Source organism: Parasteatoda tepidariorum, chromosome 4 (assembly GCF_982258835.1).
Source record: "Parasteatoda tepidariorum strain Cologne lab strain chromosome 4, Ptep-v5.0, whole genome shotgun sequence".
Lineage (NCBI taxonomy): Eukaryota > Metazoa > Arthropoda > Arachnida > Araneae > Theridiidae > Parasteatoda > Parasteatoda tepidariorum.
This window is the reverse complement of record NC_141758.1, coordinates 4,238,017-4,263,966: the sequence shown is the minus strand read 5'-3', so window position 1 is coordinate 4,263,966 and position 25,950 is coordinate 4,238,017. Positions and strand designations below refer to the sequence as shown.

General features: G+C 32.6%; 1 protein-coding gene across 1 annotated transcript in view; it reads left to right on the top strand.

The window, feature by feature from the left end:
- Window positions 1-24,073, top strand: part of LOC147810160 (putative inorganic phosphate cotransporter) — a 45,676-nt gene extending 21,603 nt beyond the window's left edge. The window contains exons 6-10 of the mRNA XM_087160542.1: window positions 11,750-11,899; window positions 13,967-14,099; window positions 14,799-14,954; window positions 19,879-19,964; window positions 23,788-24,073. Of these exons, the coding sequence (XP_087016668.1) occupies window positions 11,750-11,899; window positions 13,967-14,099; window positions 14,799-14,954; window positions 19,879-19,964; window positions 23,788-23,976 (714 nt within the window). The 3' untranslated portion in view covers window positions 23,977-24,073. The remainder of the gene's footprint in view (window positions 1-11,749; window positions 11,900-13,966; window positions 14,100-14,798; window positions 14,955-19,878; window positions 19,965-23,787) is intronic.
- The last annotated feature ends 1,877 nt before the right edge of the window (window positions 24,074-25,950 follow it).

Here is a 25,950-nt window from a genome sequence, read left to right as displayed (position 1 = left end):
TCGTATATCAATGGTCGGCTGTTCAGAGCGGCTTCTATTCCAATGAGGGCCGTGGACAGACCTTCCTCGTCAAGAAGTGCTCGTCCGAGTACCTTTCGTAAACATCGCTTGACAACTCCGATTAGGCGTTCCCACCAGCCTCCCCACCAAGCCGCTCGTGGGGCGATAAATTTCCAAGTTATGCCATTTTGGGCATAGTATTGCTGAGTTTTAGCTGATGACACAACTTGCCATAGTAGAATCAAGTCCTTATTTGCTGCATGAAAAGTGGTAGCATTGTCGGTATAAATTGTGTGTGGGAGTCCTCTGCGGCCAACAAAACGTTGTAGTGCCAAAAGAAATTTGTCTGTGGTAAGATCCGACACAAGTTCAATGTGTAATGCACGTGTTGTTGCACAAGTAAATAGTGTTATGTAGGCTGTGTCTCTTGATTTCAAACATCGAATATTCACGGGTCCAGCAAAATCAATTCCTGTGGTTGTAAATGGAGCAGAAGGTACAACTCTTTCAGGAGGTAAAGGAGCTTCGATTTGTTTTCCGCATTTCGCTTTGAACAGCTTGCAAGGTAGGCATTTGTGAATAACTTGCTTTATAGCTTGACGTCCTCTTAAAATCCAGAAGGTTGAACGTAATTCGGACAGGATTATACGCACACCTAAGTGGTGAAGTCGTATGTGGGTATGCTGGATCAAAAGGTGGACAAAATAGTGTTTACCATCGAGCAATAAAGGGTGTCGAGTGTCAGATGAAATGTTTGAAAATTGCAGCCTTCCCCCAAGGCGTAAATAATTATCTTCGAGAAAGGGATTGAAACAGGAAATTTTGGATTTTTTCGGCAGGGGACGTTCCGCTTTTAAGGCATTTATTTCAGCTGAGAAACATTGATTCTGTACAGTTTGTATCCAATAGTTTTTAGCTTTCTCTATTTCATTACAATTCAGTTCATGAGTCATGCGTTGCTGTGTCTTACAGTTGCATACAAAACGTAGAATCCAGGCAGTCACATGAAGAAGTTTCGTGTAAGAACTATAACGAGATATGTCTATGATGGGTTCTGTAGTTGCAACGTAGGAGGATTGAAATTTGGTTTTTCGTGATTCAGCTTCAACTAAAGGTTGTGTACGTGTAGAAAAAACTTTGATAGGCCAAGTTTCTGGATCATGTTTTAGCCATTTCGGGCCGTGCCACCAAGATTCTAAAATCGATAACTGTGATGGAAAGGTACCACGAGTAAGATGATCCGCTGGGTTATCTGTACCGGGACAGTGGCGCCATTGTGCTGAAGTAGTGCTTTGAAGGATTTCTGTTGTTCTGTTGCAGACAAATGTTTTCCACTGGTTAGGATTTCCCTTTATCCAACTTAAAGCTACAGTAGAATCGCTCCATAGTATTGCAGTGTGGGATTTCATGTTCGTTTCCTTGCAAAAATACTGGAGTAGGCGAGCTCCTAGTAGTGCAGCTAACAATTCAAGTCTCGGAAGGGTGACCCTTTTGATTGGGGCTAGTTTATTTCGACTGCAAATGAGATGGATCTCTGTGGAAATATCATCTGCGTGACGCGCGTACAAGCAAGCACCATATGCACGTTCCGAAGCGTCGCAAAACACATGTATGGTAACGTCGGAATTTTCGGAAAAGCCAATCCATCTTGGGATGCATATTTCATTCAGATAGTGTAATTCATTTATCCACTTGTGCCACTGCTGCGCTACAGATGGAGGTAATAGTTCATCCCACTGAATACCACTAAGCCATGTATCTTGAAACAATATCTTCACAACTACTGTAACTGGAGCAAACAAGCCTAGAGGATCGTAAAACTTTGACATCAACTTCAGTAGTAAGCGTTTTGTTACTGGTTCTTTACATGCTTGAACAATTTTTGTCTGCACATCAATTTGAAAAACATCACTGTTAGTATCCCATTTAACACCCAAGACTTGCGTGATATCCTTAAACGAGACGTTTTCTTGTTTCCACATATCTTTCAAAATCTTAGAATTTGTAGTCCATTTGTCTAATGGTAGGCTAATAAGTGATGTAAGTTGCTGCAGTTCTTGGTAAAGAATCAGAGCTTCAGTATCCGTAGACGTTCCGGTTACAAAATCATCCATATAGGTGTTATTCTCAATGTGTCTAGTTGCTGTAGGATATGCTTGTTTGTGTTTTGAAGCCAATTCACGAAGAGAAGCTGCTAATAAAAATGGACTAGAGACGAGTCCAAATGGAAGACGTGTGAATCGATAGGTTACAATTTTATCTTCAGTGCAGAGTTTCCCATCAGGAGTATATGTAGTATTGTACCAAATAAATCGTGTTGCATCTCTGTCTTCTTCTGCTAGAATCAGCTGCAGAAATGCTTGTCGCCCATCACTAGTGATTGCTATTTTAGAAAGTCGAAATCTCAACAATGTGGCTAAGATATCGGGAAGAAGATTTGGTCCTACTTCAAGAGCGTCGTTCAAAGATGGGTGACCTGGAGAATGTGAAGATGCATCAAAAACTATACGCCACTTAGTTTCTCCATTTGTGATTTTCTTTACAGCGTGATGGGGCAAGTAATATAAACCTTCCTCATTATGTGTTTCTGAGACAACTTCAACGTGTTTTTTATCAATGTAATCTTGCATGTGCTCAATATATTTTTCTTTGAATTCTGAATTTGCATGCATTTTCCTTGTTAAAGATTTAAATCGTTGAATTGCGACTTCATAATTGTTCGACGAAAGTTGAACTTCTGGTTTCCAAGGCAATTTTACAACTCTTCTACCATCGATGATTTCAAAAGATTGATGAAAGTTCGTTAAGAGTTCAGAGTTGTGAGGACTTATTTTTTCTTGTGTTGGTTGTATGCCAATGCTCTCTAAGTTCCAGAAATTTCGTACCACATTATCTAATTCCTGAGTTGAAGTATCCACATCGACATTATGAACCGTTGAAATGAAGGAAACTGTTGCGTGTGATCGAGTTCCACTAAGTACCCAACCAAATCTTGATGGGACCAAGGCCAGAGAATCCGACAACCTGACTGGAGCTTCAGAATTCATAACAATCCAGTAGTAATCTGCACCGATTAAAATCTCAATTGGTAAGTTCGACAATGAATCATCTGGATCAGCAAGTTTCATTCGCTTGTTTTTAGCAAAGAGTGAAACATCCGTTGATGAAGGTAGGTGTGATGCATATTTGTTGGAGCTTTCAAATGCAGTAACATTAACTTTAGATTTGTCCCAGATACTTGATAACTGAAATTTGACTTGTCTTCGCATGTAGCCAACATTAGCTGGGGATTCAAAGGCTTGAATGTCCAAATGTCTGGTTGAAATGATTGGAAGTTTTAAAGTATCCACAAGATTAGAAGAAACGAAACTAGATTGACTTCCACCATCCAAAAGACAACGTGTCAATTTTGTAATCCCAGTGGGCCCAGTTATGAAAACTCGTGCAGTTTGCAAATGAACGAAATTGGAAGGCGATACATCAATTTTGTTTGTAGATGTAGCGACAGGCTGCTCATTGCTTAGAGGTTTGCATATTGATGTATGGTGTTTTCTTTTGCATTTGGAACAGACAAATTTTTCTCTACGAGGGCAATTTTTTTTGTTATGTCCTCGGTTAGTGCACAAAAAACATCTATTACTAGTCTTCAATTTCTGTATGCGCGCGTCTATGTCCGTTACAACATTGCACTGTTGAGGCCAATGTCCGACAGTTTCACAGAAAGGACAAAATGGTGACATTGTTTTACTTTTGGTAACTGATTTAGAATTCACGTTAAAATTTTCTAAGGAGGATTTAATAGGATAGTCTGGAGCAAGTGAACCTTTAATATTACTTGCAGTAATTGATCCCTCGACCTCTTCTGATAAAAATTTCATTAATTTTGAAATATCGCTTTCACCAAAATTTTCACGTTTGGCATGTACAATCCAGTTACGACAGATTTCATGAGGAAAAGCACGAAGTATTTTAGGAGCCAAAATTCTTCCGTATGATTGAGTTTTTTCTCCTAAAGCATCTAAAGCCTGTATTCTTCGATTACAATCAATATATAACTCATTTATTGCTGCTGGAGAGTGATTTTTGACAGGTTTTAAGTTTTCTAAATAATCGAGATGAGCCTGTATTATTTTATCTTTATCGCCATATTTCGATTTCAAAATATCCTTTGCTGTTGCGTATGTTTCTGCAGTTATATTAATTCCATCAACTATTCGTTTTGCTTCTCCATCTAAATATCCCCGCAAAAAAACATGCTTGTCAATCAGCGATAAACTTTCGTTTTTGTCGATACAGTTTTCAAAACGCTCCCAAAAACTATGGAATTCTTCAATTTCGCCGTAAAACGTATTTATTTTTATTGTAGGCAACTTTACTGTAACATTTGAAGGCGAAGCTGAAAAATTATTTATATTGGCAGCTGTTGGCGATGTTTCAGAAATTGAATTCGTATTCCGATTCTCTGTTCTTTTGAAATTAAATAACGCCAAATGAGCATATTCTGTGTATCTTTCGCATTCTATTATGTCTTGCTGATATTCTTCATCATTTAAAAAATTATGTATTTCATCGTCTGCCAAGGTTAATTCTTTTATTTTATCTTGTAAACGCTCAATGTTGTATTCTTTTTCAGTTTGTGTACTAGCAGCATCGTTCAATTTCGTCGTTAGTTTCGTAATGGCGGTACGTAGCGTTGTTCGTTTGCGTTTAAATATTACAAGTTTTTCACTACCGGTAGCCATTCCAATTCAGATTTTTGACGAAAGTAATTATAACAATATCAGTATGACTTACCGAGTTATTTCGGCACCAAATGTTGGATTTTGTTGAGAGCAAATCAGACTGAAAGTCACGTAGAACAAACTGAAAACTTAACTTTTATTTACATCCAAAAGAATATAAAAACAATAAGATGTTGCCAGCACAGGAAACTCAAACTATCTAACTAATCTCGAACTCAAACCTCAACAGTCTTTATTTACCTTTTTATCAAACCATTACTATTATACAAAATACCATTTCTTTATTAAAGCATATAATGAATTTATAAAAATTTTCAATGAAACTTTTATGATTGTTTAAGTCTTTCAACCTCAGTATAATGTAAAAAATGCAACTTCATAAAATTAAAAATTTATAACCAGACATGAGAATAAATTATATAAAACTTTTATTTTCAAATTTTACATTTGACATGATCTAATAAAAGATTAAAATTGATTAAAAGAATAAAATAATGATATCAAAAGAGGAGATAAAACAGGAAAAATACACAACTAATAAAATCGCCACGATTTGAGGAGAAATTTGCTTGCCTAACCGACATTCGATTCCGACAAACGATATCGCCTTGTCGGATACGACATAATCGTTATCGTATCGGTGAGTGAAAAAGCGCTCCATTGCTGACCATGTATTTTACTTGACCCTCTGTCGTTCGCCGACAATCGGATCCGTTTTGTCGTTATCGTGTCGTGTAATGAAAAAGCGCCCTTAGCCAAAGAATATATAATAGCGTCTCTAACTTGTTTAACAACTAATTTTTCACCATCTTTAAAGTGACTGTTTTAAGTGACGGATATCTATTTAAATTATACACCTAAGTTAAAATAATAAATTATATTTATCTTTTAATGAATTCGTCACAAGTAAATATTTTCCTTGTTTAATAAGTAAACCTTTTTCAAAACCATAAAGGTCTGTAAAGAACAAAAGCAGACGGGGTTTGAGTCACCTTTCATTAGCTGTTTACATGGAGTGGGGGTAGACAAAGAGAAAGGTGTTTGTTGGGAGCGGAGAGGAATGGGGTTGCTTACGGGGTAAGGACGGAGCGAGCCTCTGTAATGAGGCAGGTTGTTTTCCTGACAATACTTCCCCACCTTGAGGGAGGTAACTGTTGCCTCCGGAACAGGTTTACATGAGGGCCTATGAGAGCTGGTCTTCTTCTCTCTAATATATATTGTTTGCCTTAGCGATGCAGTGTAGCCAATCTGGTGACACTAATGAGCATTCAATAACTTATTATTGCCTAAACATTTCAAATATCATAGCTTTAAAGAAAAATTAGTTTTAAAAAAATTTAAATTCTTAATTTGATTTAAATTCTTAAGAGTTTATGCTGTAAAACATTTTAATTTGGGTTTAACTTATTAGCGAGTGTGGTTTATACAAAACAAACTTGGTTTCCCTGTGGTTTGCATACACTAGGAGAACAGAAATAGCTTGAAATGAAAATATGAGATAAATATCATAACTCAAAATGCTCATTGAGGAAAATGAACAGCTTTATATAAAATATGGATATGTGTATTGAGGAAAAAGGAACATAGTTTTAAAATAAAAGTTTAACAAAAAGGGCATAATTAAAAAAACACACTGAAGAAAATGGACCGAAATAGCGAAAGAAATGGACACATTTATTATTAAACAATTATTTATGGTATTACAGAGATGCCAACTGCTCCGTACACGCCAAATAAATTAAATAACCGGTAAATAACTACAAGTAAATTTTGCAAATATCTGACTATTTTTGATTACCTTCTTAAAGTATAGCATGTCATAAGTATCATAGAGTGGTGAATTATATAAGCTTACGAATTATTTAGAAATAGTGGTGGATAAAAATCTACCAAATTGAATTTATTAAACCAAGAATCACAATTCATAAACTACCACTTGAAAATATTTATTCGCTGTCCGGAGCAAGTTGGCATCTCTGGTATTATCATATAATTGTTAACCCTTTCGCGCCGACTGTCACAAATACGTGCCAGCATAAAACCGTATCAATCAGGGTACAAAGATAAAACTGGTAATCAAAGTAATTCTTTAGTAGTTTATTTGTGGGCGGAGTTATAATTTTTTGATTTATTTAATTCACCATTACTTTGCTCAAAATAAAACTATTTAGTTATACTTTGAATTAACATTGATTATATATATGATTAAACTAACAATAATTAGAGTAAAAGCAAGGTAAGTCCGTCAAATTAGCAACGACTACGTTTAAGTTACCGTTTTTTATTTAATTAGAACTTGATTCAGATTTTGTATGAATGCTTTTCTGAATCACCCGTCCCCAAGGGGTTAAGGCTATTGAAGCTAGCGTGTTTTGAAAGAAATAAAATAATTAGTCGTAATGTCTAAATCAACTTTTAATTCACTCGAGGATGATTTTCCCCAGTGGTAGTAAAATGAAATTAGAATTACAATTTTAACACGTTCACGCCGGGAAAAGTGAAGATACTGGTAGAAGAACTATATAAAAAATTCAATATAAAATATAATATTTAATATAAAAATTCAATATAAAAATTGCATCCCTTAAAAACAATTGGTAATTATGGATTTTTATTATTCCCATAAAAAAAAGTAAAATTTATTGTTACCAGTTTTTACTCTGGTGCGCTGCTAAGATGAGAAAATCCAGCCACCCCGGCGAGCGCGTAAAGCAGAAACATGCGCAGTATTTTGGAAAAGGTTATACTGATGAACACGAAAGTATTGCATATATATATATAAGCTTAATTTTTTAAAACATAGTGGTGGTCAAAAATGTTATAACTTACGTTTATAAATGTTAGGAATATGTAGAAGGCATGCATTTTACTACCAATTTAAATACAGAAATGAAATTTCACGCCAAATGCGTAAAAGTTGGCAGGTATGATCTTGGTTGGGTGATTTTCAAAAATATATTTTTTTGATTAAAAATAAACTTAAAATTTCTGGTTTAGTTGCTTAAATAAATGGGCTCCTTTTTTTTATATGGCCGTTTTCATCAGCACGCAGTTTAAGTTGCGTTCATTTTTCAAAAGTGCATTTCTAGCTACACCATTATTTAAACATGCTTATGAAGCTATGATTGCTTTCTTAAATAAGCAATTTAAGCTGTATCCAAGTTTTGAAATACACATTCCAAGCTTGTCCATTTTTTACCACTAAGTTGTCGGTTCACTAAACTATGGGAACACTTCTATAATGCTAATTCTTACAATCTTTCTTTCAGCAAATGTTTTCTTTCAGCAATTTGTGTTCAAATATTTTCGAACATATTAAATGGAAAAACTGTTCACACAATTTGAAATACTGTATACACTCGATATCTCGAACTGAACTTGGACGTCTCTAAAGTCATTACATATTAGGCAGATACCTAATATTAATTTGAATTCCTATATCGAAGAGTTTTTGTCAATAATTTGCTTTGTCGAATACTTTTCGAAGCCAAAAATGGATTTTTTCGGAAAAATCACCGTGTACCACCTTCTCACATTACTGCATCCTAAGAAAAAATGCCGCCCACATATTAAAACGTTTCATGAAATGCTTCGTGAAATCGATGACTTGACAGCTATTTTTCGAATAGAAAACTTGATTGATGAGCAATGTCGAAAACGATGCCGACAGACCACGATGGAAGATTTTTTTTTAATAATCTCTATTAATGTAGGTTTATTGTAAAGGAATTCTTTTATACTAGGAGGCTTCGCCCCCTGCTCGCTGGCGCTCACCAACCCCCGGAACTGCTCTCACAGTTCATTTCGGATTGCTTCGCAATCCAATGCTCGCTTTGCTCGCTCATTGGATACGTTCTTAACGTCTAGTTTTTGGATACTTTTTGAATACTGAAGTTCCGAAAACTTTTCACTGTAGAAAATTCTAAACCTGTACATTTCAATATTAATTTGAAATTGCAAACAGTTCACAAATTTTTCTTAATCACACTATTCTAAATTTCAGTTGAGAAAAGTAACTGTTGTAAGTTTTGTCTTAAAGTCTTTCCCACCAGAGGGCTAAAGCCATGTGTTGTAAGGGGCCGTTCAAAAAGTACGTACATCCCGAAGGGGGGGGGGGATTTGCTATTATGTACGGTTTTGTACGATGGGGAGGGGGGAGGTATTATACAAAGTACGTACTTTATAAACATACACCAAATTTAAATTTGACTTTATCCTACACACTCCTTAAGTAAATATTTAATTTTATTTAAAACATAATTATTTTAATTTTTATGAAAAAGGGGGGTAGACTAATAAAATGTACGTACTCTAAGGGGGGAGTAAGACCTTATGTACGGTAATGTACGAAGGGGGGGAGGGGTTTAAAATTTCTCCATTTTTGTGTACGTACTTTTTGAACGGCCCCTAAAACAATATGAAATAGTAGTCTGCCACTGAACGCCGGATGTAAAGCATCGGCTTTGATGAAGATAATTTTGTATTTTTAATACTCTGAAGGGCGCCACCTTAATAATATGGAATTTGTAAAATAAATGTATACATTTTTGATTGTTGATGAAGCCCATCATTTTGTGTTTTCATAAGTATTCAGAAGCAGAACAACTATAAGTTTTTTTTATTTTATCACAAAAAAGTAAAATGTATAAAAAACAAAGAAAAGAGTAAGAAAATGAGTATAGTCATAGAAAAAGTTTAAATTATAATATAGTATTTGTCAGTTAAAATAAAACTTTTTATTTAAGTCATTGCTGACAATTAAAATTTTTCCGAGGCAATTTTAAGGTACAAATTAAGGTAGCCTTGTTAAGTTGAAACACAATATTTTTAGTTTTGATGTCAACAGTACAATTCAATTTTTCGCAAAAACGATTGTTTCCATTGTTAAGTTCCATGTCAACAATTCAAATTTTTCTGAGGCAACTCTTAACCTCTAAATATTATATTTTTTATGTACACATTTCTAAATGTCAGTATTCAACCACAAAACAACTTAAAGTCCTCAAATTTAGCATGAAGTTGTAAAATGTAATGAAAGAGGGTCATAGCAATAATGAAAATAGAAGTAAAGTTAGTACTGTAAAATTAAAACAATATTTTTAATCAATGAGCCAAGTTCTTCAAGAAGCAGTTGTAGAAGTAGGTTGTTTATTTAAAACTTTTTATAGAATTTCTTTAAGAACACAATTGTTAATTTGGGCATTTGGCGATACAACACTTCTAGAATTGAATGATTTGTTACGTCAAGCGCTCAGGTATCATAATTTTGATCTAGTTGCGCTTCTATGTCATGTTGATTTATGTTGCTAAGTTAACTTTCAAAAAATTCTGTGGCTGGCAACAGCATTTTTATTTTTTAAGTTGTTTATTTTTATTTCTTTTAGAATTCGTTATTTTTTTAGCGAAATGTTTTTTAACCTAACAGAATTCTTTGCCGACTGTTTTCTCTATGAATGAAGAAAATAAAGTAAATATTTAACTGTTGTGAAAAGAATTTTATTTAGTTGTACAAAGTACTTCAGCCAAAATTTGGGAGCCAGGTAAGAAAATTATATATATTAGATCAGAAGCACATCATTAAAAGGCAGAATGCTTTGGTGTTTTCAAAACAAAGCAAACGTTGCCACCGGTGGAAAAGAAATACAGCCAAAATTTGGGAGCCACGTAAGAGAATTATATATAATAGATTTAATACATAGTTATTTTTGCGTTGGTTTTAAAAATGAAATTATCATTATATCAAATATCTTTATTAGTATTTATCATGATACTCCATAACTCAACTTTTAGAATACTATTTAAGATTTTTTTATTTCTTTTTATATTTTTTAGAACATTTTTGGTTTTGAACTTGGTACCTCGAAAACTCGCCATCTTGAAATTTTCTTAGCGTCTCTTCAACTTTGAGATATCGAGAATATAATGTATCATGCTTGCAGCTTTTAGAAATAGTGTCTTTTTTATCCATGCAAAATTTAAATCGATCAGAGTGAGCGTAGAAACTCAAAAGCCCTCTTTTCTTTTTTAATTCCATTATAGTTATAAAAAAAAAAGCATTATATTATAAATATTTCACTCCTATCAATAGTTTTCGTAATTGCTGGTATTCAAAAATAAAAAAAAGATATAAATTTCCTCTGGTCTTTCAAATTATGCCAACAGTTTTGTCATTTAAAATCTTCCTAACATCTTCCAAAACATTTGCTACTGAAAGGAATATTGTTAGAGTTAGTGTAAAAGTGTTTCCGTTATTTTAGCAAGCCAATTAATAACTCTCAGTGATAGATTATTTGCAAAATACTTCGGTTTTCCTTAATGAATCTATTTAAATAAAATGCAAGTATATAAAATAAATAGCAACATTTTACTAAAATTTATTTTTTATCTAACAAGAATATAGAGAGTAAAACATAATTAAGCATTTTTAAGAGGTTGCTGTGGAAAGTCATGATGTTGCAGTATTTCCAAGTTTTAAAATAGAAAAAGTAAATTCATAAATTATTTTTCAATGATAACTATTCTCAACGCTTATAAGAGTTCCTTTTCGTTTTTATTCTTACGAAAATAATAATAAAAACTCTTTTATTGCCGCTTCAGGACTGCGAATTTCACTGTCAAATACAGGATGGCCCACAAATGTTGCGATAATTCTCTAAAGAAAGGAGGACAAAGAATTACATTGGAAACCATGACTGGAAATGTCATCTTACGCTGCTAGGGGAGCTTTCCAATTATGGAGATGTTGTTCGCGTGCCTTTGAAAGAATTTTACTTCTCTAAAACATTTAAATTTCATGTTAAATCTATCTTCATATTAAATATTTTCAATATAATTAGCAATCGTTTTTGGGAGGTTAATATGCTTGCATTTGCTAACAAATTTTTTATATAAAGTAGAAATTCCGCAAAAAGAATGTCGGTCATTTAAGTTTTTTAACGAAAAAATACTATCAATGATTTCATTTGATGCAAATTTTATTATCTCAATTTTTGATTTTCTTTTTCCAGATGTCTAGAGATTTATGGAAAAATATGCTGACATCGATTCCTTTGTGGGCAGTCATGATTGCACACTTTGGGTGTGATTATGGATTTTGGACAATGCTGACAGAGTTGCCAACTTATCTTAGCACTGCTCTTCATTATGATCTGAAATCGGTATAAGCCTTCTACGTTATAACAAATATTGCATCTAGTTTCTGCTTTTTAATCACATGTCAAGATTTGTAAATATAGAATATTTCCCCCCGTTGCAAACACATATGTTCATATCAATTTAGATATGAAAGAACACTTTGCTTTGACTTCGGAATCATAAACAAATGTTTTATTATTACTTTGTTACGATAGACAGAACACTTTTTGTTTTGCAAAATAACTCCTTTTTTTGCAAATAAATGTTGTTGTTTTTTACAAAGCATATTTTTTGCATAATATCTGTTTGTTTTGCCAAATTTCCCACAGCAGGGCGAAAAATAAATAAAATAAAAATTATCGAGCGTTAACACCATATTATTCAATAAATAAATAAATACAATTTATAAAATTATCTAGCCTTAACACCATTTTATTCCTGTTGAGTTTTGTTTGAAATGACCTAAATACAAATATTATAGGGCAGAATTAGCAGTCGTAACCGACCTTTGATCAACTAAATAAATATAACAAAAGCGATTTAAAAAATTATTCGAGCAATCACTCCCCAGTTGCTACTTTTTTCGACACAGATGCACCCTCAAGTGCCTTTTATTATTATTTTTTATAAATGTGAAATTATTCGGAATATTTTATAATATTTAGAAAATTTCTCTATTTCTCGATTAATTTCGTGAAATCTTTATTCGCTTTAGAAATAAGCTTCTTAGTGTTTACGATATTTAAAAAAAGCTTCAAAATAAAAGCCCATGCTTCATTAATATCAACAGATTTTTAAATCATTTAAAATTTCCAGTTTTTTTTTAAAGGGCATATGCTTTTTTTCAAAAAAGGCCACTGTTAAAATTGTTCTAAATATGTGTCAGTCAGTAACAAAATTTCACAATTTTGCCCTCATTTGCCAACACCACCGATCAATTTCTTAAGTGAGTCTCTCAATTTTTTAAACGGCGAAATTTCTCGAGTTATTATGTATTATTATTATTATTTTTTATGATTTTACAGCCATCAACTAGATTTGGAGGAAAATATAAATGATAATTTCAACCATAGAGCAGTGGTGGCTCAGTAAATAGAGCGTTCGCCTCCCAATGAGGTGAACCGGGTTCGAAGTCGATACGAATTCCGCCCTCGTCTTGCACCTACCGCAGTGCTGACGTAAAATTATCCTCAGTCGTATACGGATCATGGATAAGAGTCCCCTTGCTGGTAGGCTCACCTTGGGAGGGTTTCATGGTTTTCCTCTCCATGTAACGCATAGGCGCATTAGTTCCATCAAAACGTCCTCCACGAAGGCAAATATCTCCCAATATTTGATCCAGGAGTTCCCGTGTCTTCTGGATTCGGTTCAAAATTACAAGGTCACGGAGTTGAACATTTGTAGTCGCAAACTCAAAATTGGGTCGGCTGTTTAACGACGCTTATTAGAAATGCTTTTTAATTCCGTTTCTAAAACTACTAAATGTGTGCGTTATAGTGCATTGCAATAATCATTTTTGTAGTGCTTTAAATATAATCAGCACGTTTTAATTGATTTGATTAGTGCTTTTTAATAAGAGTAATGTAAGAGGGGAAAACTCTAGTTCATTTGTGGCAACAGAAAAGTAAAAAAAAGTATTCACTTTTTAGCAATGAAAAGTAAAAATTCTTGTTTTCTTTTTAACATTAAAAAGTAAAAATTCTTCTTTACTTTTTCACATTGAAACCTAAAATTCTCGCTCACTTTTTAACATTAAAAAAAATTTTGTTTATTTTTTGACATTTTGAGTTAAAAACACTTTTTCACTTTCTGCATTAAAAAGCAAAATTCTTATTCACATTTTACATTAAAAAAAAGAATTCTTATTCATTTTTTAACATTGAAAAGAAAAAAATATATTATTTGCTTTTTAACATTGAAAAGTAAAAATTCTTGTACATTATTTAACTTGAAAAGGCAAATTGTGGACAATATCTACATTTTTTTCGAGTGGATATTTCAAGTCATTTTCTCAAACATGGACTTAGAACTTAGTCCGAAATAAAAAATTTGTGCGATTCTTCTTTGCTAACTTATATTTATTTATTTAGAATGGCCTTCTTTCAACTCTTCCATTTCTTTCGACGACTGCTGGTGCTTGGGTGTCATCATACATTGCTGACTATTTAAGAAAGTCCAATAAGCTCTCTATAACGTTCATCAGGAAGTTGATGAACTCCTTAGGTGAACTCACATATATTTTTCTGCCAATTAAAACTATTTTTCGATGCTCTGTCGCCAAGGGAAATTAAAAAGCCATAATTTAAGTGTCTTTCACATAAAGCAATGCGGTGATTTTAAATTATAATCTTGTCCTGATGATTTATGTGGGCCTTAGAGCAGGGGAATTTTTTTAAAGTCATTAAACTTTTTTAAAACTCACCAATTCGGCAATTAGCGAGTTTACATTACATTATGTTAAAAATTTTCTCGTTTCCTTCCATTAGTAAACTAACAGAAAAATGTTTTAAAAAAGTTGATAATTTTAGTCTCTTTAAATAGAGTTTTGCTATTTATTAATCTTCATTTGTTTATATTTTGTCGCCTGTAGTATCCTTGGATCAGGGATGCTACAGGCGACTTATTTTTAATTAAAAAATATAGAAATTAGCAACTTTTTCTTGCATGTTTTGCTTTAGATTATTATTGAAAGGGATCGTAAAATATATGAATATTTTGAAATACAAATCATTGGGGAATTTATGATTAAATAATTAAAGAAATAATAAATAACAGAAAAGAATTGAGTTTCTACCCCTTTTACATTTATTGTCGCCTGTGTCATCCCTGGTGGATAAATAATAATAATAAACAATTGTGTTTTTGCCAGAGATCAATTGATTTAATTAGTGTACAAATTACATTGTTATTTTTCATTTTCAGGTACATTTATACCGGCAATCGCTATGGTGGGAGTCACTTTTTGTGGTTGCCATCCGGTACTCATAATAACTTTATTATGCATCGCAATGGCGTTCGCTGGTTTTGCTTTATCTGGTTTCAATGTAACTCATGTGGATATGTGTCCAGACTTTGCAGGTGACCTATACATGTTTTACGTTTCTGAAAAAATATTAGTTTTGATTTTATTGGTACCGTACAGCACCGTTCAAACCTTTCCAATTAATTATAGTAATTGGAAAACGCTGCGAGCAACAACAAAAAAGTAAAATTTTCTGCTTCTTCGCTCACCCCTTACAGAATTTCCTGCTGGAATTTTAGTATTTGCCAATTTTAGTACACACATTTTGGGCATATATAATATATTTTTGTCTTAAGTATCATGAAAATCAGGCCTCCCAAATATTATGTTATTTGCAAAATATTTCATAGAGTGGTAGGCATTTAAAAATCAAAAGTTTTCAGCATTTTTGGTAATTTTGCCAAGATTTTAATAGCCTCTATACGAAAGAGTTGGAATAAAGACTACTAACTGACTAACTAATCAAGTTTTTCTGAGTGCCTATCCGGGAATGGATATTTGCTCTTTCATCTAAATGGAAGAATATGTGGTGGAAGGGAAGGGAAGTGCTGCGTTAACATTAGGTTAAATCTCAGAATGAACAATAATTGATAATCAAAAAATCAAGTCTGGGTTATACATAAAAATAAATCGCAAGTTGATACAAAATACAGGGATAAAATTGATAAAGAAAAAATATTTACTCTATTTACAAAAGGGGAGGACTCTCTGTGACCCCTCTGTGTACCCTCGCCTTCCCCCGGTAGCTTCATTGGTGCAGAGTGCACAGTTCGTCTAGGGCAGTGGGGATAGTCATGATTATCCGAAATGCTTAGAGAGAACACAGTCGCTTAAGAAAAAAGCGGTTATCAGGCTGAAATTCTTATTGTTATCAATAAAATCAATGTCTAACAACTTATTGAACTCGCAAGTTGAACAATTTTTGGCACCTTTAAAAAAGGATGCAATGAGTTTAAAAAGGTACTCGTCTATTTTGTCGATTTTAAGGTCATTACAAAGGGTGTTATTTCTGACCATATATGGCAACGTTACTTTTAAAAAGTAACGAGTAAAAGTACAAGTATTTTTAAAAAAAGTAACGAGTAAAAAGTAAAAAGTTCTTATTTTAAAAAGTAACGAGTAAAAAGTACAAGTAAAAGTACAAGTACTAAACAAAAAAAGTAACGATTTAAAAGTACATTTCTAGGAAATCGAACCTAAAATTTTATTGAATAATATTCTTATGTTCTCTAATGTTTTTGCAAAATTGTTGTTATTTATTTAATTATTTTTAATTTTGAAAGTTATGGACATTTATTTATTTTTAAATTCGGAAGAATATTATAATATAATTTTATAATATAATCGTATAATATAATTTTAATATCAAACTTTTTATGGATTTGCACGAAAAAGAAATTTTATCTATTTATTTTAATTTTTAGTTTATTTTTATTTATTTAAATTACCATTGATTTAAAATTGTTTTACTTTATAGAAACGCGTTTTAAAAGCACAAACATAAACAAAGCAAACATGGGATTTCAAAAAGCTTTGTGATCTTTGAACTAGTAAAAAATAATTGAATGTGCAGTATAAGTTGAAACAGAACAGTCTACAATTTTATTTGTAACAATGGCTAATGCTGAAGTCATGCAAGAAAATCGTTTTCCGAACATTTCTGCCTAACGGAATAATTAAAATTTGTAAATGAATTTTAGTATCAGCGGCTAAATTAATAGTTTTCAAGAGTTAAAATAGTAATTATAATAGCTTTCAGTAGCACAAATAGTTCTGAAGTTCTTAAAGATTTGACTGGGCATTGTTTGACAAGGTCGGGCATAAACATAATTTTAGTAAAAAATGTACTAGGTAAAAATGTATTTAGTAAAAAATGTATTAAGACAAAAATTTTATTATTAGTGAGTTCAAACAGAAAATTGAAAAACGTAATAACAAAATCCAAAATTTTTTATTTAAAATTTATTAAAAAAATGCATAAAACTCGAAAATGAATGAAAATAACTTGCTAATTAATATTTTTATTCATTTTGCAAAATAATTGCATTTCCAAAGCATTTTGTTTTTTTGTCTTTTTTTTCAAAAAGCTTACCGAGTTTTAGAAAAAAGTAACGATTTCATTCGACATTTCCGTTACAAATACTTGTACTTTTTCCCTAAAAAAGTAACGAAAGTACAAGTAAAAGTACTAAATTTAAAAAGTAACGAAGTACAAGTAAAAGTACGTATTTTTTACTTGTACCGGCGGTACAAGTAACGAAAGTAAAAGTACTGCCATATATGTTTCTGACAAATCAGGGAGCCCCAGTGATTCGTGTTAGGGTTTTGTGTTCGAAGACCCTGAGTCTCTTTCTTTGTACATTTGTAAGCGCCCCCCAGGCCGGGGATGCGTAGCTGATCGGTCTGATGCACATTAGATAAATGTGCCTTTTCGTGTTTAAGGCCATGGCCCCATTGAAACCCATTTTAAATAGCAAAATGCATTTTGCTATTTAAAATGGGTTTCAAAGCTTGACAAGCAGCTTCAGCTTTTTTAAGCATATTGGAGACGCGTTATTTCCAATTTAGGGTGCAGTTTATAGTGATACCAAAAAAGTTTGCTTTAGAGACTTTGGGAACTTTTTCGTCGAATAATAATTTTTCTTTTAGTTGATAATTTTCTTTTAATATGTTTTACGAATAATGAGTACGTTTGATTTGGAGCTATTGATTTTAACCTTCCACCTGCTGCACCAGGTTTCAATATCTTTTACGTTGTTTGGTAGTCTTTTAATTGCATTATTTACACTTAAGGGTCTGCTGAGAATCGCGGAATCGTCCGCATAGAAGGCTGTTTGAATATTTATATCTCCCCTGTTAACTGGGAAGTCCGAACAGTATATGAGGAAGAGAATGGGCCCCAGAATAAAACCTTATGGTACGCCTGCTTGTATTTTTCTCCTTGTAGAGAAATGGTCATTAATTTTAATTTGAAATTTTCTACTGATTAAATAATTATTAATAATATGAACAAGATCATCAGAAATATTTTGTTGTATCATGTTAGGGGTTATATATAAGACCAGTATGCCATACTCTATCGAACGCCTTAGCGACGTCCAACATGAGTAAGGCAGTGGCTTGTTTTTTGAAGAATCCTTCACTAATAAATTTAAGTATTCGAATCAACTGTTCAGTTGTAGAGAGGTTTTTCCGAAAGCCTAATTTGTACGTCCGGGAGAAAGCTTAATTGTGGGTAAAGTCGATTTAATAAAATTCTCTCCATGATTTTAGATAATGAGGATAAAAGACTTATCGGTCTGTAATTTTCTGAGTTCAGATGACTTTTCCCTGGTTTTGGGAATAAGATGATAGTAGCATGCTTCCAGTGATTTGGAAAATAACACTGTTTGATGCTTGCGTTGATTATATCAGTGAGTTCGTTCAGTCTTAAGGGGGGGGGGGTATATTTTTAATCATGGTATTGGTGATGTTATCGTAGCCGGGGGCTTTCTTCTTATTTAGTTTTTTGATGATGTTTTTGATTTCGTCATTATCCGTACAACTCATTGAGTTATTAATTTGATTTTTACTGATGTAGGTAATTTAGGTAGATGTAATTTGTGGATCTGAGGAATTATCATTTGGTTCTTTATTTTGTGAAAATCGTTCTTCGATTGAGTTTGCAAATATCTCTGTCCTGTCTTTGTCTGCATAAATTTTTCCATTACCACTGTTTAGAGGCATGTTTATTATTTTATTTGTTTTGAGGGATTTAACCATTTTCCATACGGAATTATCGCTTGTATTCATGCCAATGATTTTTTTCGTTCCAAACGTCTTGTCTGTATTCGGTAAGTTGTTTATTAATTGTTTTTTGGAGTCTATTAATTTCTGTTTTAATGGTAGGGTTATTTGTTTGCTGATATTCTTTTCTTAGTCGAGTTTTCGTTTTAATTTGTTCCTTAATATAATTTGGTATAAATTTATAATCGGCTCTGAATTTTATCTCTTCTGTAGCTTCTGTGAATAAAGACTGTTTTAAATTAGCTTTTTTTAACTTCTAATTATTTAAACGTAGTGGTGTAGAAAATAAAATTAAATGGATAAAAAATTCCATAATACATGAATTTACGAGGGCTGTATATTTGTTGTGTACACTAATAGGTTACACGTACGTAGCAACGAGTGCTTGCGTCGTGTTTTGACATTCCTAGGGAACAACTGCTCAGTTACATCTATGTAGGTAACCTGCGTGGTCGGTTCTGTGTCTTCAAAATGTTCATGTTTAACAATCGCCCATCGTGTATGAGGTAAGTGATGCGTTTTTAGTCAGTAAAAAACTTGCCTACTGCCTACATTCACCAGGCAGATTTGTGAAATTTACGAAGCTTCCTACTGGCATGCCCACAGGAAATTTTGCTACTCTATGACCATGACTCTCTCCACAGCTCAGTCCAGAGCATTATTGAACTTGTTTAGGCTGGGAAGCTACGAACCATCCCTCAATACATCTTTTCCGATGTTTGGCGGCGACCAGTACAGCGTGACGGAGACGTAAAAACGGTCTTGACCTCTTAGTTATCAGGGCAGGCGGCAACTTACTATGAAGAGGGCATTCTAAATCAAGTTAGGTATGATAAATGTTTGAGCAAACTTGGCAACTATTTTGAAAAGAAAAAAAAGAAACGCATATAGAGTCAAAAAAATAAATTTGCTTCATTAAAATTTTCTTTTCTTTTGTTTTTATTTTCAAACAGTCTTCGTAGTTATCACTAGAATAGTATATTCATTCAATTAACCCTATCTGCTTAGGTGAAGTAAAGTTTCGAATAGCTTGTGTGTGTGTATATATATATATATATATTTATATATATCAATATATATATCAATATATATATATATATATATATATATATATATATATATATATATATATATATATATATATTGGCATAATTTCGGTTGTTTATGAAAATAATATTCATTTTACGTGTTTAGGTACTTCTTATGCTATCACCAATTCAGTTGGAAATACTGCCGGCATATTTGGTCCTATGAGTGTTGGGATTTTTACTTCCAGTGGCGTAAGTAACTTTCTTACTGTCTTAAAAGAAAACAAATTTTTTTTTAAATCGAAATTATTAAAACTTCTATGCAAAAAAACGCGCTTAAAAGCAGCAAAAATTTCTTAAAAAATATAATAAAGCAATAGAGAAAACGAAGGAAATAAAAATATGACAACCGAAGCCGACGTCTTCAGGGGGTACCGGCCCCGGTAGCCATAAAACAAAACCTTTTCTATTGAGGGTGAGACAATCGCCTAAAGTAACACCCTCAGTACCCCGAAGGTTTTGTATAGAAGTCCAGGAAAAAACATGAAATGCAAAGAACCAATTTAGAAAAGTTGTTCATGTTTTTTCCTGGACTTCTATACAAAACCTTCGGGGTACTGAGGGTGTTACTTTACATACCAGATTCAAATATTTCTAAATTCTCGCTACTCAGATTGGTACACAATTAACGGAAAAAACCAATATATATTGAATAACTCACTATATATTTAGGTATGCTAACTGCTCCGCTTTTAACGAAAGTTATAAAAAATTGGTAACAGATTAAGTAGTAAAACTTGTAGAATAAAGCTAATTACTCTTTAAAGTCTCACTATTATATAATATTGAGAAGGGGAAAAATGGTTTACGTCCTCCATTTTTCACAAAAATTAAGATGCATTTTAAGAGTAAGTTTTGACAAATCAAAAACGTAAAAAAATGGTTCTCCGCGAAAGTTATTTAACATTGAAGATGAGAAGAATTGTGGAAAAACCCCTTCTGTATATGTAGGGGAGAGTGGGGTCAATTGTAACAGGGTACGATTGTAACAGAGCAAAAATTTCGAGTGTCGGGTTCTAGATTTGGTTCCTAGGTGGCGCACAAGGTGTATTTAATAAATCTACATGTACACCCCTGCTGGCAACCATTTTTATGTACTTTCGAAAGAGTTACAAAAGATATTTTCAAGGTACGTAAGTACTTCCTTTGGTATTAGATTATTATATTGTAACAAATTCATTTTGTTTAAACAAATAAAAAATATTAACCGAATATGTAAGTGGACACCTTAATTAACATTTCAATAAGACAGAATTAGTTTTGTTAATTAACTAGCAATGTTTTTAACAAATGAAGCTGAAATGGCGTCTTGGGGACGATTGTAACACTAAGTAAAGGGACGATTGTAACAGATGAAAATAAATAATCTTATGTTTACAAACCATTTCTTAACTCTTTAAGAACCACCAATAGTTTCCTATATTATGTAGCATGTGCGTTATTTTATTTGTCACCTTTCACAGCATAAATTAAAATTTTTAACCCCTTAAAGTTAAAAGTTTAACCCTTTAGGTCTCTGCTCATTATTATTTTTACTCCTAAAATATCACTCCTATTTTGATCAATAAAAAAATATATTACAACTATGATAATATGTATAATTAACAATGTTTTAGTTGAATTTATGAACTGTTACAATTGACCCTGTAAGTGGGGACAATTGTAACAAGTGCACGACTGTCAAAAATTGTTAATAACTAATATAATAACATTTAAAATAAGTTTTTTTTTCTAGTAGAGGATAGTCTACTTTACTCGTCTGTCAATTAATACTAATAATATATTGGATTTTTTGTTAGTTAAAAATAGTTAAGTAAAAAAATTTACAATTGACCCCACTCTCCCCTAAAGATTAACAGAAAAGAATTAATTTAATGCTTCTCACACTATTGTATTGATTTATCTATATGAACCCCTTGGGGACGGTTGATTCAGAAAAGCATTCGTACAAAATCAGAATCAAGATGTAATTAAATAAAAAACGGTTACTTAAATGTTGTCGTTGCTAATTTGACAGACTTACTTTGCTTTTACTTTAATTATTGTTAATTCAATCACATATATAATCAATGTTAGTTCAAAGTATAACTAAATACTTTTATTTGAACAAAGTAATGGTGAGTTAAATAAATCAAACAATTATAACCCCACCCACAAATAAACTGCTAAAGAATTACTTTGATTACTAGTTTTATCTTTTTACCCTGGTTGATACGGTTTTATGCTGGCACGTATTTGTGACAGTCGGCGCGAAAGGGTTAATGAATTATTAGAAAAAATAAATTTTTTTCGGTTATAATCGTGTAAGCCGATAATGAAATTATATTTCGTTGTGATTAATTTTTCAAATATTCAGCTAATAACTTTTATCTAAGATTTGAAATTTTTAATAATTTGTATTTTTTATTTAATGATTTGTTTAAATATATTTAATAATTTGTATTTAAAAATCCAGTATAATAATTTTTCCTTTTACTGTATTTTAATGTTCCTTTATTGCGCTTTGTGTGTTATTATCTTCTCACTTACTGTTGCACCTTGCTTACATTAGCACCTACAGTACATTATGACTTGACTTAATTTTTCAAATTTTCTTCTTAAATTTAGTTTTATTTTAAATCAAAAAACAAAATATTTAGAGGATTCACCATTTATCCTTTTACTTATAGAAGAATAAATATAGATAAGATAAGTGTTATTGCTTATCATTGTTAAATGACTGCTTGTAGATAATTATAGATAGTTAATCGATTCTCTTGTGGATAGTTAATCAAATGAAATTTTTTCTTACTGTTTATATTCATTTTATCTTAAAACAAAACATAATAATCGAAAATAAATAAAAAATACAACAAACCTTTTACGAATAACAGAACTGTTATTCGTAAAATGTATAATACGATATGATTATATATGAGCTAGAATTTCTAGTTTGCCTCAATGCAGACACTAGTGCTTAATTAGCATATCTACAATTAATCATAGCATCACAATTAATCTAGTGCTTAATTAGCATATCTACAATTAATTATAGCATCAAAATTAATCTAGTGTTTAATTAGCATATCTACAATAATATCTGATCTCTACAATTATTCATAAACTTTTTAAACACATAAAAATAAAACACACGAGAAGGTGTTTAAATTTTTAATTAAAATTGATGCGAAATTCGGCAAATTCCATTTGCTTTTATAATTAGTTTGCATTCACTTGAATAATTTAAGCAGAGCTTTGGAAGTCTAGAAATAGTAAAGAGATTCAAATTGATACTTCTTCAAAAGTGATGAATAAACCTATATACGAAAAAAATCATTCTTCCATATGTTTTATAGTTATTCCAGTTTGCAGTGTTATCTGTTGACGAACTTTTTAGATTTTTTTAAAACTTATTAAGAAAATTTACATTCTAATTCTTTCTGTGTTTTTTTTACAAGGTTTTCCATGGGTGAAAGCCCTTATATAGCAAGACGGAAAAGAGAGAACATTTCATTCCAGCATTTTTTTCGAAAAAAGTGAAATATCTGTAACTATCAAGATTTCTTTTATAATTCTGGCATATATATAAAACTGCTTCTTTTCCAAGATAAAGTAGATATTGTTGAAAAATTTAAAAAAAGAATAAGTAAACTCCTCCCCAAAACTAGCTATAACTGAAATGGTTTTACTACCAGCCTTTCCTCTTTTCCGTCTCGCTTTCACCCCTGAGGTTTTCACTAGCCTTGAAAATTTTAAAAAGCGGTTACAAAAATAAAACAAATATCGATATTTTAATTTCTGTGTAACCACCACTAAAAATTGTTTTCCAAAGAAAATATGTATACATGACTAACCACTTAACGACAAAGTGGTATATTAAATTAAAAAATATTTTCTAGCATTAAACTAAATTTACTACCACTACTGAAACTTTTCAAGGACAGAGGGGAACCCTGTTTGATTAAGTTTTAAAACAGCTAGTCAATAAGTAACATCCAGTTATAACAACAAAAAAATTATGTTTCTTTATTTTTAGCCAACACTCGCCAATTGGAGCAAGGTGTTCTACACATCAGCCGCTATCTACGCAATTAGTGGCATTTTATTTGCAGCTTTTGGATCCGCTGAATTACAGAACTGGGGATCAACAAAGAATGGTTTGAAGAAACCAGAAATCAATCCACCAAGAGAACTAAATGCTGGAAATTTAAAAGCAAATGTTTGAAAAAAATGCTTCCCATTATTTATTTTGTGCAGACAATATCACGAGGCGGACGCTATTGCACACAATTTATTAAAAGAAATTTGAAAGCAACGTCCCCAATTATTTAGACATTTTTTTGACATTAGTCGTACAATTACACGCTCGTAAAAAAAGAAAGAAAATAAAGCTGCTAGAAAAAGTTACAAACACATTCCTTAATCTCATCGTCCATTTAAAACCAGTGTCACCGTAATGCTTGTTGGAGCTCACCAAAGACGTGAAGGTCATTTGGAGATGGATCTGGACTGCAAGATGGGTGACTATGACCTTTCTATGTAAAGTTTTGCCAAAGTTCTTTTGTTGTATTCGATTTGCCGAATTTCAGCGTGCGTGTAGTAATTGAATGAAACATGTTGTTGTTCATTTTTCCACTTAACAGTTGATATGACTGGTTTCAGAACTTCAGACATATCCAAACATTTTCCGCACAAAGACTGTTGATGAATGATACAATGTAAGACTAATGGTTTTGAACCACCGTCATTTTCTACAGCCTTTGACACAAGAGCGACCACTCCTTTATCTTTCCCACTCATGTTTTTGCCTCCATCAGTTGTGATACATTTCAAGTTTTTCCATCGAAGGTTCTTTTGATTAATGGCCATTTCAACTCCTTTAAAAATATCTGTACCAGTAGTTGTGCCATGAATACTATACATATCAAGAAGTTCTTCATGCACTTCATAGCTTTTATCTACTCCTCGAATATAAATCAACACCTGAGCAGTATCTGACACATCCGTTGACTCATCCAAGGCCAAAGAAAACCACTCAACATGTCCATTTTTGTCGAACAGTTGAGAGGATATATTTTCAGCGATGTTTTTCTACCCTTCGAGCCACAGTGTTTGCTGACATACTGACAGTTTTTAATAAATTTGCCTTTTCAGGGCACATTTCTTCGGCTACTGCAATTATGGATTCTTTGATCATTTCTCCATCGGTGAATGGTTTTCCACGTTTTGCAATTTCAAGAGCCACACGAAAGCTGGCACGAGTTGCAGCCTCTTGTTCAGTTTTGAGTTTTGTAAATGAAGATTGCCGCGATTTCAATCCGCGCTTCATAGCTTCGAATTTTTCTGTCCGCAAACTTCCTGTATATTTTGAGTAATTTTGAAAATGTTTTGTTTCATAATGACGCTTAATGTTATATTCTTTGAGAACGGCTATGCTTTCATTGCAAATCAAACATAGCGCCTTGTTACTGGACTCAATTACGAAATGCTGAATGTTCCACTGATCTTTGAATTTTCTGCATTCACTATCAATTTTTCGCTTCTTTTCCATACTACTAAATCACACACAAAAGCAACAATTCAAATCAAAATACTGTTACAAAGACCTCTTAAACTTAAACACGCACAAACACGTTTTAAGGAGGTACGCACTATTTTATTTCACAACAGTGTCATAGGAACTGACTTGTGGTTGCGCCACTAGCCTTCTTATATATTCCAATTACTGCCATCTAGAAGTGAATGGAAGACACCAGAACTTTCTCGAACCAACGAGATTATTTTGTACGTGCTATTAGCGCCATCTGTTAGCGATATAAGGTACTACCTATTTCCGCTTGTGTCCACCAGATGTCGTGTCACGTTACTCCTCATGGCTCGTACTCTACGACTAATCTAGAAATTACAGATAATGACAGGAAAATTAATAATATGCAGTGTTGCCGTTTAGCGGACTTTAGTCCGATTTGCAGCCTTTTTTAAACGTTGCGTACTTTATCGGACTTTTTTTTTCATCAGTGGACTATTTCTCTTTTTACCACCGGCAACAATAATAATATGGTTTTGGCCCTCGGAACTTACTGGAGTAATCAGTATGGCCCTAAGGCTGGAAAGTTTGGAGACCCCTGTTCTAAAGGATCATGAGTGGGTGGCGTTCATCACGCACCACGGAAAATAACCGGAGATTCTCTCTCTGCAC